We start from the raw sequence: 15948 nt of genomic DNA, 5'->3' as shown, positions 1-15948 counted from the left end.
TATAAAAACTGGCTGAGAGGAAAAGGCATTTTAGGTCAAGCCCATCTACAGACCCTCAAAATCTCTGAAATCTTGTCAGCCTGGCAGGTTCCTCTCAGGAAAAGGGGGACAGTTGACACTGCGGAGGCAGAAGTAACCTTCAAACCGGGGGCGCGCGAGTTCGAGTCTGCAGATGAGAAGAGAGAAACGGAGTTTAAGCTGCTCAAGCCATAGTAAAGTGTGAGACCCGGAGACTGCAAGCGCCTAGAGCCCGAGGCCACCGTGAAGGGCAGGATGGCTGGGGCCAAGAGTTGGAGCTCTCAGGCCGTGAGGGCGGGGTCGCCGCGAGGCGTTCTGGGAGTGGTAGGCGCTTTCTTTCCGCTCTCCTTCAGCCACTCGCTCTAGGCGCCCAAGGACGTCCAGGCGGTGGGCGCTGCGACTCGCACTGTGCGACTTGGAGACTCTTTTCCTCCGGCTGAGCCCACCCCTCGCCCTCTTGCGCGCGGCAGCTTACAGCTGGCTTCCGGCGTGCCGCCTTGTGGACAGTGTAGTCCGCTCGCAACCACCGCTCGCGTTACGTGCGGTTCACCGGACTACGTTTCCCTTCGGCCCGCGCGCGCCCCGAGCCGCGTCGGCTCCAACTCCCGACGAGCCGAAAGTCTCCAAGATGGCCGCGTGGGGAAGGAGGCGTCTGGGTCCAGGCGGCGGCGGCTCCCGAGAGAGGTAAGCTGGGCTCGCGACCGCGGGCGAAGGCCGACCGGAGAGTCGGCGAAGCCTCTGTGCCGCGCGCGACTCTGGATCGTATGCCCGACGCGCGCGGGGCCCAGTCCGCGGGGGCCTGGGTGTGGGAGGAACAGGCTGGCGCGACGGCCGAGGAGGGAAGGGAGCGGGACTAGGAGGGGCGGCGACCCGCACCAGGCGGGCGGTGAACTGGGGCGAGCGGCTGGGAGGGCCGCCACGCTGTCCTACCGAGCGACGCACGGACGCCGGGCCGCTGGCTCGCGCACGTGGCTGGCCCGGCCTGGGAGCCCAATGTGGCGTGGATGGGCTCCGGGGACAGAAGGAGGATAGAGGCTCGCGGGGCGGTGTGCTCTAGGGGCGTCTGCTGAGAGCAGCAACGTGCTGGGCGCACCTCCAAAAGCCTGTGCCTAGCGGCCGCCTTCTAAAACAAGCAATCCTTGAGAGTTCTCTCCAAGCGCTTCTGCCCTAAGTCCTTTAAAGTGACCTTTTCTACTGAATACGTTTGGGGGCGCTAGGGGTTTGTTTCTTCCAGTTATTTCCCGATGACAAGAGCAGTTGGCGTGTTTCATGTTGAACTTGTATGTTTTTCCCACTGGGAAGTATTTTTAGCTAATAGGTTACTAGAAACTATTCGAGCACTAGAAGTGTGGGGAAATGAGTGCATATCGGTGGCGGTGCTGGATTAACAGTCCGTTTTGCTTAACCCTCCGAATTTTACTGTGGATGTCAGAAGAAAAGAAAGTTGGGCCTTTCCCTCTTTTCTGATGAGTAGGTCGAACTCAAAAGTTTTGTCTCAACTAGTCTGCATTCCTTTTTTGACTGATGCATCCCATGACCCTTGCTGCAGAGAGCTTTCCCGTCCTACACGGTTCTTCCTGCTTGTCAGCAGCGATAGCGAGAGTGTTCTTGAGTTCAGTTATGCAAAATAATCCATTCTGCATTTACTGTTTGGAAAAGCAGTGGCAAGGAATGGTCTTTCTAACTTCCACTTACTTCTTAGATAAGGACACTAAAAGGAGATTATCTTGTTGTTTTCCATGTCTTTAAATCCTAAAGAATGCTTTCAGGGTTTTAATTTCAGCCCCTTAGTAACAAGGAAGAATATTCTTAGTAACAAGACCCAGAATCAGACATACTTTTTGTTTGTTTTTAGAGTCAGGGCCCTGAAATTCATAGACCAAATTGACCTTGAGCTCACAGAGATCAGCCTGCCTCTGCTTCCCAAATGCTAGGATCAGAAGTTTGCACGGCCACACCCTACAGTGTCAGACCCTACCATATGCTTAATCTTGGAGATAGGCTGAAAGGATCAAACAGGTATGCCTCAAGCATGGGACAGGAGCCTTGCTGGTCTACCTAAGAAGATAGAGAATGAAAGAAAGAAAAAAGAATTTCCCCCTTTGTCATGAAACAAATATTTAATAAAAAAAAAAGTTTGTCAGCCAGCCACCCACCCATAGTATGAGTCCAGTCCTTGACTCCCAGCTGCTCACCCCAGTTCACTGCCCGTCCCTCCTAGTCCTGCTCCCTTCCCTCCCACACCCAGGCCCCCTCGGACTGGGCCCCACATGTCGGGCACATGATCCAGAGTCCCATAACCCCCTGGCTAGCAATTTTCAACAGCTTTTAAGGGAATTTAAATAAAATGAAGATTTTGCTATAAAATTTGATAGTGGTTGACTCTGTTCAGAGCAACAGCTGCTTGGTTCTCCCCTGGCATCTTTTTTTTTTTTTTTTAAACACAGGGTTTCTCTGTGTAGCCCTGGCTATCCTGGACTCGCTTTGTAGACCAGGCTGGCCTGGAACTCACAGTGACACTCCTGTCTCTGCCTCCCGAGTGCTGGGATTAAAGGCGTGGGCCACCATGCCAGGCTCACCTGACATCTTGACTAATTAAGGTTATCTGCCTGGGTCCTGTAGGTGTTCAGGCTGTGACCTTTGGCCAGGAACTGCAGGTTCTACCCATGCATACAGATGCTGTGTGTTTGCCAGGAATGGGGTATCTGATTTTATGATTTGAGAGTTGCTATCTGCCCTCCTTCTGGGTAATGTATAGTGACTGGAGGCTGTCCCTCTGTTTGCTTTTGTGTGATGGCCCTTCCCAAAAGACCCATTCGCAGGATCTCATCTCCTTCAGGCCCTCCTACTCTTAGCAGGGCATGGAAACATAACCCCCTGGCTAGCAAGTTGACTTCTGGGCACACCTCCATTCCTGCCTACTTGGTGGCCTGACTGGGTGGAGCAAGCCAGAATAATTGTATGCTCAGCACCATAGATTTTGAGGACTGAGTGTATTATTGGCTCTCATGACACAAGTAAGCTGTTTATGGATCCTAAGTGACTTTGTTCCATGTCACATTTGGAGTGACTCAAATTTCAGTTTCATGTTAAGAGCACTTCCCGGGGTGCTCACACCTTGCTGCCTGCCTTGTGCTGAAACTGAAGGATGCTGGGCGTGGTCTCGCACGCCTTTAATCCCAGCACTCAGGAGGCAGAGGCAGGCAGATTGCTGTGAGTTCGAGGCCAGCCTGGTCTACAGAGTGAGTCCAGGACAGCCAAGATAATATAGAGAAACGCTGTCTCAAAAAACCATGCTCAGCATAGTATGGAGCATGTGTTTTACTTAAGGCCTTGCTTGGTGCTTCTTGCTTTTCCTGCTTCCTAAGGCCAGAAACACAGGCTAGTACTAGAGCTGAGTAGCAACTATTGTAGCAGTCCAGTAGCTACTAGCCATAAGTGGTGATTACATTGACATTAAAGTTAAATACAATGAAAAGTTTGGCTCTTGGACCATAGACCATGTTTCAAGTGCCCAGTACTCACCGTGGACTAATGGTAAAGCACAGAGAAGACTTTGCCATCAGCGCAGCAGATAGGCACGTTACTTCTCTAGACTGAAATTGGAGAGGGAAGGAACAAACTGCGAGCCGCCTGTGTGTTGATTTTTCTCTCCACTCCATGAAACCTAGGGAAACAACAGTATTTGTAATGAAGAGCATCAGACTCTGAGCTGTAACCTGAATTCTTGCCCAAAATTGAGCATACTGACAGCAAGCACAGCAAACAGATTGCCAGCCTCTTTGAGGCACACTTACCCATCTAGGAAAGCAGAGCAGGTATTTGCATTCTGCCACCTGTGTGCCAGCCTGGATCAACTCTCAGACAGCCCTGTCTATCCTTTCTAGGGCTACTTGGTGCTGCTCTCTCTCAGCGCCCCTGAGCATCCCCGAGATCTCCACGATTGTTGGAGCGTGCGTATAGCCCTGTACTCTGAGTTCCTTTTCTGATGATCCTGTGGAGCTACTTGATCTGCATCTGATCATGATAAGCGGCCTGGAGTGTTCAAACTTCCTCTGTTCTGTGCATTTGTTATGCAGTCAGTGACTGTGGGGTTGGATGCCTCCATAGCCTTTCCTGCCACCTTCTCGTGGAAGACCATGTCATTTGTGAATTCCAGGGGTACAAGGTCCCGGTGGCCAATGTAGGGTTAGTGCCTACTCCAGAGGAACAGCTATGTGGACAGGTTGGTTTACATCTTGGGGTGATAGACCCTCTTTCTGCTCTGGTCCTTCCCTTTTAGAGCTGGGGACTCCAGGGATTTGAGACACTTACTATTTCAAGAGCTTCCCATTCTGGCTTTGGTATGTGGTGGGATTCCTCCTCCTGGTCTGGATGAGGTGAGCAGGCCTGGGACATAACACCAAAGTCCAGCTATAGCCACTGGATGGAGGTGACGGGTGGGAGTCCTGCCTGTTGGCTAGTGAGAGGTGACAGCACTCATGGGTGACCCACACGCTCTGCTCACAGACCTGGATGTCCAAGTCCACCATTCTGCCATGGTCCAGCCTTTGGGGTATATTTTTTTTTCTGGGTTTTACTCAAGCAGTCTGGCTTCCACTCGCTTTGATACCTGCTTCTATGATTCAGTTCTGCACGCTCATTCCAGTGGATCCCACCTCTGAGAAAGGTAGGGTTGGCAGTGTCCAGGGAGGAGCAACAGGCTGAGACCTCTCTACCTAGCTTGAGTTGGCCATGGCTTGCTTCTTCGGTGAGTGAAGAGCTGTGGCAGGGGTAGGAAGAGTGATTCATGAGCAGCACCCACAAGGAACATTCTTTCTGCCTCTTTCGGGTCCTGATGCCAACAGCGACTTTAATGAGTGCAGAGTTCCTGGGGGAGCCAGTGACCACTGAAGTCTCACCGGAGTTCTTCAGGTGAAGGCTGCTGTGCAGACGACTGCTGGGGATCCCACTGTTGCCTGTGTCTGTCTGCGCTTGACGTGTCTGTGTGCTAGCAACGTGAGGCTCTTCTTTATCAACCAGTTTGTATGTGTAAACAGCCACAGAGGGTTTGCTCCAGTCCTCTTTGCTTCTGCACCCAGCCAGGTCCGCACACTCCTGCAGTGCTCTGGGAGGCCAGGAAAACTGGCTCAGGGTGTTCTCTCCTTGGACTTAAAAGCAAAAGAGGGTGAACGTGAGGAGGGGCAACAGAAAGGGAGGGAAGAGGAAGTGGGGCAGGGGAGAAGCAGGAGATAGTCATAGAATAGTGTAGACCAGGCTAGCCTCAGATTCAGAAATCTGCCTGGCTCTGCCTTCTGAGTTCTGGGATTAAAGGTGTGCGCCCCCACCACCCAGCAAGATTTGTTTTAAGGGTGTGTGCGCATGTGCGCACATGTGAGAATAGGCATCTGTGGAGTCCAGAAGAGGCCACTGGGTCTCCTGGAGCTGAAGTTGCAAGTGGTTGTAAGCCACCTCCCTCATGTGGGTGTTGGGAGCTGGTGTTCTCCATAAGTGTACTGCTGCAGCGGCAACTAAGGCTCTCCTAGCTGTGTTGTGCCAGAAGAGGACGATTCTGTTTCTTTGTTTCATTCAAGCAAGCCTTGTACCATTTGGCCTAGTGACTGAGAAGCCCTTCTGCCCCTGCAGTGAGGATATGCATACCAAGTGCAGAGATGGCTTCAGCGTTTATGAGCACTGGCTGCTTTTCCAGATGACCTGGGTTTCCACATGGATGCTCACAGCTGTCTGTAACATTAAGTTCCTGAGCCTCCGGGTCCTCTTCTGGCCTCCTTGGGCACTGCACACATGATGCACAGACATACATGGGAGCAAAACATCCATACATACAAAATAAGATAAAATGTGTTCTTGTGTGTGTGTGTGTGTGTGTGTTCAAAGATGTGGCTCAGTTAAGAGTGAGTAATGTGATGGTTGAGGTGGCACACACCCTAACCCTAACATTTGGAAGACAGGCAGTGCTACATAGTGAGGCCAGGTCTGAAAACAAACCAACATAAAAGCAGCTTGACCGCTGGCTATGCTCTACATTTTCAGGCCACAGATACCTTAATTGCCACGATATTTTTTCTCCTGTCCCTTGTTACAAACATTCTTGGGAGCTTGTTGCATTTGGCATACCTAGAAGGGAATGCCTTGATGGCAACATCCTCTGGTTTTTGTTGTTTTAAAGGCTCTGCCTGGAGAGGTGGCACACACCTGTAATCCCAGCACTTGGGGAGGAGGAGGAGGAAGCAGGCAGATCTCTGAGTTCGAGGCCAGTCTGGTCTACAAAGCCAGTCCAGGACAGCCAAGGCTACACAGAGAAACCCTGTCTCAAAAACCAAAGTAGTGGGGGAGGGGATGTATAGAAGCATGGGGCTGGGGAGGTAGCTGAGTGGGTAAGACGCACGCATGTAAAAGGCTGGACATGCCTGTCTGTGTCCTGGGACTCTTAGTGGGAGGAGAAAGCTGACTCCTGCATAAAGGCCTCTGGCTTCCATATGCACTCTGGCGTGTATGTGTTCCTCCCAAATGAAGATATGAGACTAGAGAGAACTGTCTTTTTCTTTTTCTTTTTCTTTTTTTTTTTTTTTTTTTTTTTTTTTTTTTTGAGAGAGAACTGTCTTGATGTTAACAACACTGGCTGCTTTTTCAGAGAACCGGCCTCCTATTCCCATGTGGCAGCTCACAATTGTCTATAACTCTCATGTTCTCTTTTGACGTCTGCCAGCACTGGACATGCAAGTGGTACATGCAAGCAAAGCAACCTTATATATAACATAAAATTTAACTTAAAATTAAGCATAAAATACCAAGGGTCGGTGAAGCTGTAGAGAAGTTGGAACCTTCGTGAGTAATGAAAATTCTAGAAATGTTGGTTTCTTTAAAAAACAGAAATGGCATCTCAGTGTGGTAGTGCACGCCTTTAATCCCAGCACTCGGAGGCTGAGGTGGGTGGATCTCTCTGAGTTTGAGGGCCCCCTGGTCTACAAAGCAAGTCAAGGACACACAGAGAAACCCTGTCTCAAAAAAACAAAAAAACCTAAACCAAACACAAACAAACAAACAAACAAACAAAAAACAGAAATGGGCTGGAGAGATGGCTCAGTGGTTGAGGGCACTAATTGCCCATCCAAAGGAACTGGGCTCAAATCCCAGCATCCACATGGCAACTCACAACTGTCTGTAACTCCAATATCTGACACCTTTATACACCAATGCACATGAAATGAAAACGAATTAATTATTTTTTTATTTTTAGAGACAGGGTTTCTCTGTGTAGCTTTGGCTATCCTGGACTCTTATTTGTAGACCAGGCTAGCCTGGAGCTCATGGAGATCCATCTGTCTCTGCCTTCCAAGTGCTGGGATTAAAGGCATGCACCACCACCGCCTGAATTAAATTAATTTTTAAAACCACAGAAGAGTTTTAAGATTATGTTCCTGTGTTAATCCTAGGTGTGTGGGTGTGGGGCTGCTTTGGACTGCAGCTGCTGACTGTGATTTGCCTCATGCTCTAGCAGAGGCATGGTTTTGTAAGCTGCATGTAGTTTCTGCTACTGTGTTACTTTGAATTCTGGGAGCTTTTCATAGAGTATATGCATGCTAGGGTCCTGAGAGGCAGGATCAGTGATTTTGGTCATTTAGGGAGGTTGTTTATGGTTTGTTAGTAGCCTTGGTGAAAAAGAGACAGAACGAAAGAAATTAGATTCAAGGATTTTCCTGTTAGCTCTCTCCTGTCCTCCTTGTTTCTCTTCTGTCTAGTGTTAGGGGGTGAAAGGAGAGGGAGTGGGGACAAAGGGTGCGAAAAAGAAGAACACACAAAGTAGCAAAGACCAGCTACATTTCTGCACTGTTAATGGAAAGGTAAAGTGATAAGGCCACAGGGAAAGACAGGCTCACAAGTCCTCAAGATTAAAAATAGAGTTTTAGCCGGGCGTGGTGGCACACACCTTTAATCCCAGCACTCGGGAGGCAGAGGCAGGCAGATCGCTGTGAGTTCGAGGCCAGCCTGGTCTACACAGTAAGCCCAGGACAGCCAAGGCTACGCAGAGAGACCCTGTCTCAAAAAAAAAAAAAAAAAAAAAAAGAGTTTTAAGGGCTGGAAAGATGGCTCAGTGGTTAAGAGTACTGACTGCAACAGCCGGGCATTCAACAAGCCAGGCATGCGTGGCTGTTTCACGCCACGCATGCCTGGAATCCCACCATTCAGAGGCAGAGACTGTTGGATCTCTCTGAGCGCCAGGACAGCCAAGGCTACACAGAGAAGCCCTGTCTTGAAAAGCCAAAAAAGTATTGACTGCTCTTCTAGAGGACCCAGGTTCAATTCCCAATACCCATATGGCATCTTAAAATTATCTGTAACTCCAAGATCTGACGCCCTCACACAGACATACACACAAGCAAAACATCAATCCACATAAAATAAAAATAATTAAAAAATAATTTAAAAATAACATTACTGTGTAACCTTGCAATTCTACATCTGAGTATTCATCTAAAAGAATTAAAAATAAGGGGCCAGAGAGATGGCTCAGCAGGTAAAAGCATTACCAGGTGAGAATTATCCCTGGAACTCACACAAGGGTAGGAGAAAGCTGACATCTGCAAGTTGTCCTGGACTTCATGCATGCACACATACACAAAATAACCCGAGGTGTAGCCGAGTGTGGTGCACACCTTTAATCCAACCCCAGCACTTAAAAGGGAGAGGCATGGGTCTCTTGAGTTCAAGGCCAGCCTGGTCTATATGCCAAGTTCCAGAACAACTAGAGTTATGTAGCGAGACCCTATTTCAGAAGAAGGAGAGGAGGAAGAGGACTAAATGCTAGAGTTTTATTTTGTTTTGGGTTTTTTGTTTGGTTTCGGGGTGTTGGGGCTTTTCGATCCAGGGTTTCCCTGTGTAACCTTGGCTGTCCTGGACTCACTATGTAGACCAGCCTGGCTTTCCACCTGCCTCTGCCTCCCAGTGCTGGGATTAAAGGCATATGCCACCACACCTTTTGTTTTAAAAGAAAACATTATTTAAGTGAAATGGACAAGCCACAAAAGGACAAACAGGTGCTTCCATGAAAGTGTAATACCTAGAACAGTTGAACTCCCGGGAATAGAACAGTGAGCACAACAGGGCGGTTCAGTGGGCATGGTTTTGAATTTGTAACTTCTGGAGATTGGTTGTCTAATGATGTAATTGTTTAACAAGGTGCTAAATTTTGTTATGTATACGTTATCACAGATAATAACAAAACCTGTATTTGAGCCAAGCATTTCTGGTGGCCCACATCTTTAATCCCAGAAGGCAGAGACAGGCAGGTCTGGAGTACAAGGCCAGCCAGGGATACCCTGTTTGAAAACTTACCACTTAACTTTCTGAGTAGGAAGCAAGTCTAGCCTGGCTTAGCTCCCACATAGCTCCCTAGGAAGAGGACTGACAACCTTGTGGCTTGCTTTTGAAGACAAGCCTTATTAGCTCTGTACTTAAGCAAAGCATAAGGGAGCCTGCTGCTTGAATCCCCATCACAGGATGCCGTGCCATCCACTGCCCGGAAGCCGGGCGTGGTGGCGCACGCCTTTAATCCCAGCACTCGGGAGGCAGAGGCAGGTGGATCGCTTTGAGTTCAAGGCCAGCCTGGTCTACAAAGTGAGTCCAGGATGGCCAAGGCTACACAGAGAAACCCTGTCTCGAAAAAACAAAACAAACAAACAAACAAAAAAAAAAAAACCCACAAACATCCACTGCCCAGAGCAGTGGACAACCCAGTTTACTTCTTTCTCACTTACCGGACAGATTTTGCACTCACTATACAGCTCAGCTCTAAACAGACTTGCTCTTGAACTGATGCTTTTAGACTTTGGGAAGACTTATATTTGAGATTTGGCCTTGGGTCAGGGTGAGACAGGAACTACAGCACCCTCTGCACAGCCTGCCAGCCATTGTCAGGGCACCTGTATCTCAGAGCGGGCCGAGTATGTATGGACTGTAGAGTTTCCTTAGGTATAGCTCATGTTGGCTGTAATGCCAGCATTTCCAAGTGACCCCTGCTAACTATCCCCTTCCCTTACCCGACACTGGATGCTCTAGGCATGGCAGAGCTGTTGCAGGAAGCCGAGGGCAGCAGGCCATGACCTGCGGTACCGGAGCAGAGTTGCCGCCTGCTCCACGGAAGGCAGGCTCAGGATAGAGTAACACTCACCCAGTGTTAGCAAAGTGCATAGCATAATCTTTGTTTGCTTGTTTTGTTTGTTTGAGACAGGGGTTTTTCAGTGTAGCCCTAGCTGGCCTGGAACTCACAGAGATCCACCTGCCTCTCCTCCGGAGCGCTAGGATTAAAGGTGTGCGCCACCACTGCCCAGCTAGGACAGTGTTCTTAAGTACAATCAATAGGGGCTGAGGAGATGGTGTGTACTCCGCTTGTAGGAAGGGCACCTACATAAAAGCTGGATGTGGCAGCCTGTGTCTGGAACCTCGGTCAGTGCTGGCAGAGGGAAGAGACAATGGATCCTTGGAACTCTCCCTTGCCTGCCAGTCTAGCCAGTTTGGCTAACTCCAGGGTCAGTGAGAGGCACCTTAAAAAAAAAATAGGTGGAGCCAGGCCATCAGTGCGCATGCCTTTAATCCCAACAGTTGAGACAGAGGCAGGCCGATCTCTTGAGTTCAAGCAAGGTTCCTGGATGGCCAGGGCTACAAAGAGAAACCATGTCTGGGGCGTGGGGAGAATAGAGAAAAAGAATCTGACACTGAGCCCTACACGCACACGCCTGCTTGAGCATCTACACATGCACACAACACACACACACACACACACACAACCAGTTGTGTTATTAGAAAAGACTTCTCTACTTTGCTTTTTCCTACTTGACTCAATTTCTCTGGCGTTTGGCTGTCAGTGTCCCCCACCCCCTGACTCTCAGCTGTCATTGTCACATTGCCACGTCATTGCCTGGGTACAGGGAAAAGCTCAGGGTTCTGATCAGCTGCAAATAGTACATTTCTAATCTGAAAAGCTTCAAGATTTTAAACTTGTTGTTTTGTTTGAAACAAGGTTTCTCTGTGTAGCCCTGGCTGTCCTAGACACTTATTGTAGACCAGGCTGGCCTCAAACTCAGATATCTGCCTGCCTCTGCCGCCTCCCTGTGCTGGGACTAAAGGCGTGCGTCACCACACCCGGCCCCTTATCTCTTCAGTGGCTTTCTGTCTAGGGCTGTTTCTCCTGGGGGTGGGGGTAGGGGTTGTTACAGAAACCTTTTATGTCCATCTTTCTCAGTTGTAACCCTGATCATCAAGACCATGACAAAAGTAGCTTACTTGGCCTTCTACAGTCAGCGGGAGCATGTACCACAGGCATCCACATGAGGATTCGGGGCATTCCTGTGTTTATAGCTGCTGCAAGCTGGGATGTTCACAAAACTGTTTCCGTGAGAATCATGACCCAGTGACTCAGCTCTTCCGTGGCTATGTCTGCTTCATGTCACCTTGTATTATGGAGCACTGGCCTCCCATTTCCAGACATGTCTATAATCATGAACACACCCACACATTTGTCTTGACAAACAGCAAGAGATAGGCTCTCTCGGGCTAGCCTGGGTGGATTGGGCGCCAGCTAGGCATGCAGAAGATGCTGGCACTGGCCAGGAAGAGATCAGAAGTGTAGTCTGCCTAGTAATACGGTTTTAAGAAAGAGCAGTCTGTTGCAGGTGCTGGTTATGCCTTACTGAAACAACCTTCTCCTGTGCTCAGGCTGGCCACAGGCAACAGGTAGAGAGGGCATGACACTAGAGTTGTAGTGCGTTGTAAGAGCACTGCAATCCAGCTTGAACCCACCCCACAGTCTGCCTTGAGTGTTCCACAGGGGTGGGGGGGCTGGCTGCAGATGCTGTGTGCACAGGGAGGTGCCCTGTGTCGACTCTGAAAGTGAGCAGGATTTGGGATGATTTGGAAGTGGCTCTACCTGGAATCCCAGTTTCACAGATGGGTGTGTAAATTGGTGTTTTGTCTTTTATTGGCTGATGGACATGAGGCCACAAAGGGAATCTCTTAGCCATAAGTGCACCCACTTGAGAATGGATTATCAGGGGATCTTGTTGGTTTTGAGGTAGGGTCTCTCTGTGCAGCTCATGCCAGCCTGGAACAGCCCTCCTAGTGCAGACTACTGAGCACTGGTTTTGCAAGCGTGTGCCACCATGGCTGCTCTCAACTCTTGACTTTGAGCTAGAGCTTACTTAGTCGCTAAGCGTGTCTGAGAATAAATGTGTCCTGTTGTGAAGAGGCAAGTGCAGGGGCCTGCTCATCTTCCTCCCCTTGGAATTTACTCTAAATAGAGATGTGCCACACAAGACTTTCATGGGAAAATACTGCTTTCCAGTTGGAATCGGCAGCTTCCTGGGGTTGGGGACTTGAGTAGGCTGCAGCATGGCATGTCAATGAACAGGCTACTTCGGCCATGCCCCCTGCTGTGGCTTGTTTTCATTTTTATTTTTTGTCATGTTAGGAGTGAGTCTAGGGGCCTTGGGAAGATGAGGCAATCTCTGTATCTGAGCCACCTCTATTCCCCAGGCTGAGGCTTCTGGTCCCACCCCAGGGGACAGCGTTCTCCCTGGTGCACAGCTGACTTGGGGCTTGTGATTTAATTAAGCCTTACCTGAGCCCAGCATAATTGCAGTCACTAGATTAGGGTAAAGCATTTGGATTACCCCGAGTACAAGCCAGTGCCTTTTTTACTGAAGGCATGCTGGTCTGGGTATGGGTTCCCCCAGCCCTGTACTTGGAGTAGAGTCTTTTTTTGAGTGGTGTATTTTCAAGACAAAGTCTTTTTGAACTCATAGAGGTCTGCCTGTCTCTGTCTCCAGATTTGTTTTTGTTTTTGTTTTCCGAGACAGGGTTTCTCTGTGTAATAGCCTTGCCTGTCCTGGACTCACTTTGTAGACCCGCCTGGCTCTGCCTCCAGATCCTGAGATCAAAGGTGTGGAACACCTTGCCTGCCCACTACTGTGGCCTTTTTGCTGCACTATTTCTTTCTTTCTTTCTTTTTTTTAAATATTTATTTATTTACTTATTTGAGTGTTCAATTTGCATGTATGACAGAAGAGGGCATCAACCATTATAGATGGTTGTGAGCCACCATGTGGTTGCTGGGAATTGAACTCAGGACCTCTGGAAGAACAGACAGTGCTCTTAGCCGCTGAGCCATCTCTCCAGCCCCTCTGCACTATTTCTTTCATGGAAAAAAATTGTTGTCTTATAGGTTGGGTTCTGAAGCAAATGAATCTGTAAGTGGGATGTCCTTGAAGCTGAGACAAATATTTGTCCAACCCTGCACACCCAAATAAGCTAGGCCAATTAATCTAACCTCCTTGTCTTTGTCCCTCCACTAAAGGGTCAGCCTGTCAGCCACAGACTGCTACATAGTACATGAAATCTACAGCGGGGAGAATGCCCAGGACCAGTTTGAGTATGAGCTGGAGCAGGCGCTGGAAGCCCAGTACAAGTACATTGTGATCGAGCCCACCCGAATTGGGGATGAGACAGCACGCTGGATCACCGTGGGCAACTGCCTGCACAAGACGGCCGTGTTGGCGGGCACTGCCTGCCTCTTCACCCCGTTGGCACTGCCTCTGGATTACTCCCACTACATCTCCCTGCCCGCTGGTGTGCTGAGCCTGGCCTGCTGTACCCTCTATGGGATCTCCTGGCAGTTTGACCCTTGCTGCAAGTACCAGGTGGAGTATGATGCCTATAAACTGTCCCGCCTGCCTCTGCACACGCTCACCTCCTCCACACCAGTGGTGCTGGTTCGGAAGGACGACCTGCACAGGAAGAGACTGCACAACACGATAGCCCTGGCTGCCCTGGTGTACTGTGTAAAGAAGGTGTATGAGCTCTACGCCGTATGACTGCAGGAGTGTGGGCACGACGCAGGACCACGGGGCCCACAGGACTCCCATCCCTACAGCCACACTTGGGGTCTCTCTGTGAAGCAACAGCACCTGGGAAAGTGTTTGGTTTAATACTTGTTATTTTTTAAGCAAAAATAACAGATCATGGGTATGCCAGGGGTTATTCAGCTCACTACACTAAGATGTCTATTTCCATAACCCAGGAGCAGGTCCCAGGCTGTGCAAGTCTGACTGGGCAATGGAATATGGACAGGAGCCAATGCTACTTTCTGAGGGGTGTGAACTCGCTGTGGGGGTATCTTAAGTATATTGTTTAACTATACCATTCAGAAGCCAACCAGAAGCTATTGACCATTAAAATTATGAGAATTTCAACTTCTGTTCTCTCTTTCTATGCCTGTAGCTGCTGCTGTATGTGAGACGGGCAAGTGCTGCAGACACACCCTGCTATGCTATGTGTTGCTGCTCAGCAGCACTAAAGCGAACATACTGCCAGATAGAGTGCACATGACATAATAGCAACAGCTACGCTGGCTTCTGGCCTGCTAGTCTAGCCCAGTCATGCCCCCCTTCCCCACGCCTGAATTGTTCATTAGCACAGTGATGAACTGTTGAAGAGAATACAGTATAAGGTGGCCTTGACCTCCCTTTGGCTCATCTGAGGACATCCATCCCTGAAGCCCTTCTCCAAAGACTTGATTTAGGAGAGCATAGAAAACAGAAATCTCACTGGGTGTGGTGGTGTACACCTTTAATCCCAGCACTCATAGGCAGAGGCAGGTGGATTGCTGTGAGTTCGAGACTAGCCTGGTCTACAAAGCAAGTCTAGGATAGCCAAGGCTACACAGAAAAACCTTGTCTCGAAAAAAACAAAAAGAAAATAGAAATCTCTGCTGTTCCTATGTAGCCCTGAATTCAATCCAATGCCCTAGCTGTGCAAGGTGCCCCTGCCCAGGGCAGTGAGTCCTAGAGAACTCACTTGACTGTGTAGGCCAGGTGGGTATGGAACTCAGAGATGCTGTCTCTGCCCCTTGGGTGCTGGGATTAAAGGCCACCACACACCTTTCCCCCCACTAGGGCTCTCAGTGGAAAATGATCTGCACAAAGAGTTTTGCATGGCGCTTCTGTAGTAGATAGCCAAGCCAGCTTCTCCTTAGAAAGTTGTGATGCGCAGCATCAGGAAGGGGGCCTAACCTGGATGTAAGGGGAGCAAGGCTTTAGAGAAATTTCAGGGGTGATTGATTTGGCCATTTGTAATAGGAGAAATCCAGAGTTATAAGAAACCTTGACTTAGTTCCAGTTCCAAGCGCTGTAGAACTAATGTCTCAGGATGGTGAAGAGGTAGCTGCCACAGCAGCCCCAGATGAATTGGTATCTGCTGCCTATGAGAGAGGCCTCAGGTAACTGAAGGCTGGCTCTGAGCCTGTGGGCCAGCACAGCACGGAAGGGGCTTTTGTGACAAGCAGTCACCTGGTCTGGCTGTGTTCTCTCAGCACATCAGACTGCATGGCGGGGGTGGGGGGGGGGGCAGATAGACTGGGCTGTGGACCTCATTTCAGCTGAGCAGATGCCCTTACCCAAAATAGAAACCAGGTACAAACAGCTCCTTCCTATTTCCCAAGCCGTCCTGAACAAAGTGACTCTTCTTAAGTGTACTAACCCAGATTCTGAAATACCATCTTGGTAATTTGGCCCCTGGCCAGAAGGGCAGGTGTGGGTGGGGCTAGCCTATGAGAGGGGCAGCATATGAACCTCACATTCTGGTGACACCACAATGCTTTCACAATACCTTTTTATGTGGAGAAGAAAATGGCTTTGGCCCTCCTATTAGGCCATCCAGCACTAACCCTAGGCTATCACCCAGTAAGAGTTCTGTGTGACCCTTTAGGGCATGGGTCATGGGAGGAATTTGACAAAGCAATCTAGTCTCAATTGCCTACCTACTACCACTTTCAGGAGTAAAGGGTCTAAAGGGACAGTTAAGAGTAAACAGGCAGATCTTGGGGAGCTCCTTCCACTTGTGTCTCACCCCAGTTACACATCTGGTTCAGTGGCTATG

General features: G+C 49.4%; 1 protein-coding gene across 1 annotated transcript; it reads left to right on the top strand.

Moving 5' to 3' along the window:
• Positions 1-348: 348 nt before the first annotated feature.
• On the top strand, positions 349-13896 carry Tmem11 (transmembrane protein 11). Its single transcript, XM_051167680.1, has 2 exons — positions 349-702; positions 13370-13896. The coding sequence occupies exons 1-2, from the start codon at positions 647-649 to the stop codon at positions 13884-13886; spliced, it is 573 nt and encodes a 190-aa protein (XP_051023637.1). The 5' UTR covers positions 349-646; the 3' UTR covers positions 13887-13896.
• Positions 13897-15948: the final 2052 nt, after the last annotated feature.

This window comes from Acomys russatus, chromosome 25 (genome assembly GCF_903995435.1).
Source record: "Acomys russatus chromosome 25, mAcoRus1.1, whole genome shotgun sequence".
Lineage (NCBI taxonomy): Eukaryota > Metazoa > Chordata > Mammalia > Rodentia > Muridae > Acomys > Acomys russatus.
Note: the sequence above shows the minus strand (reverse complement) of the source record. Positions and strands in the feature narration are given on the sequence as shown.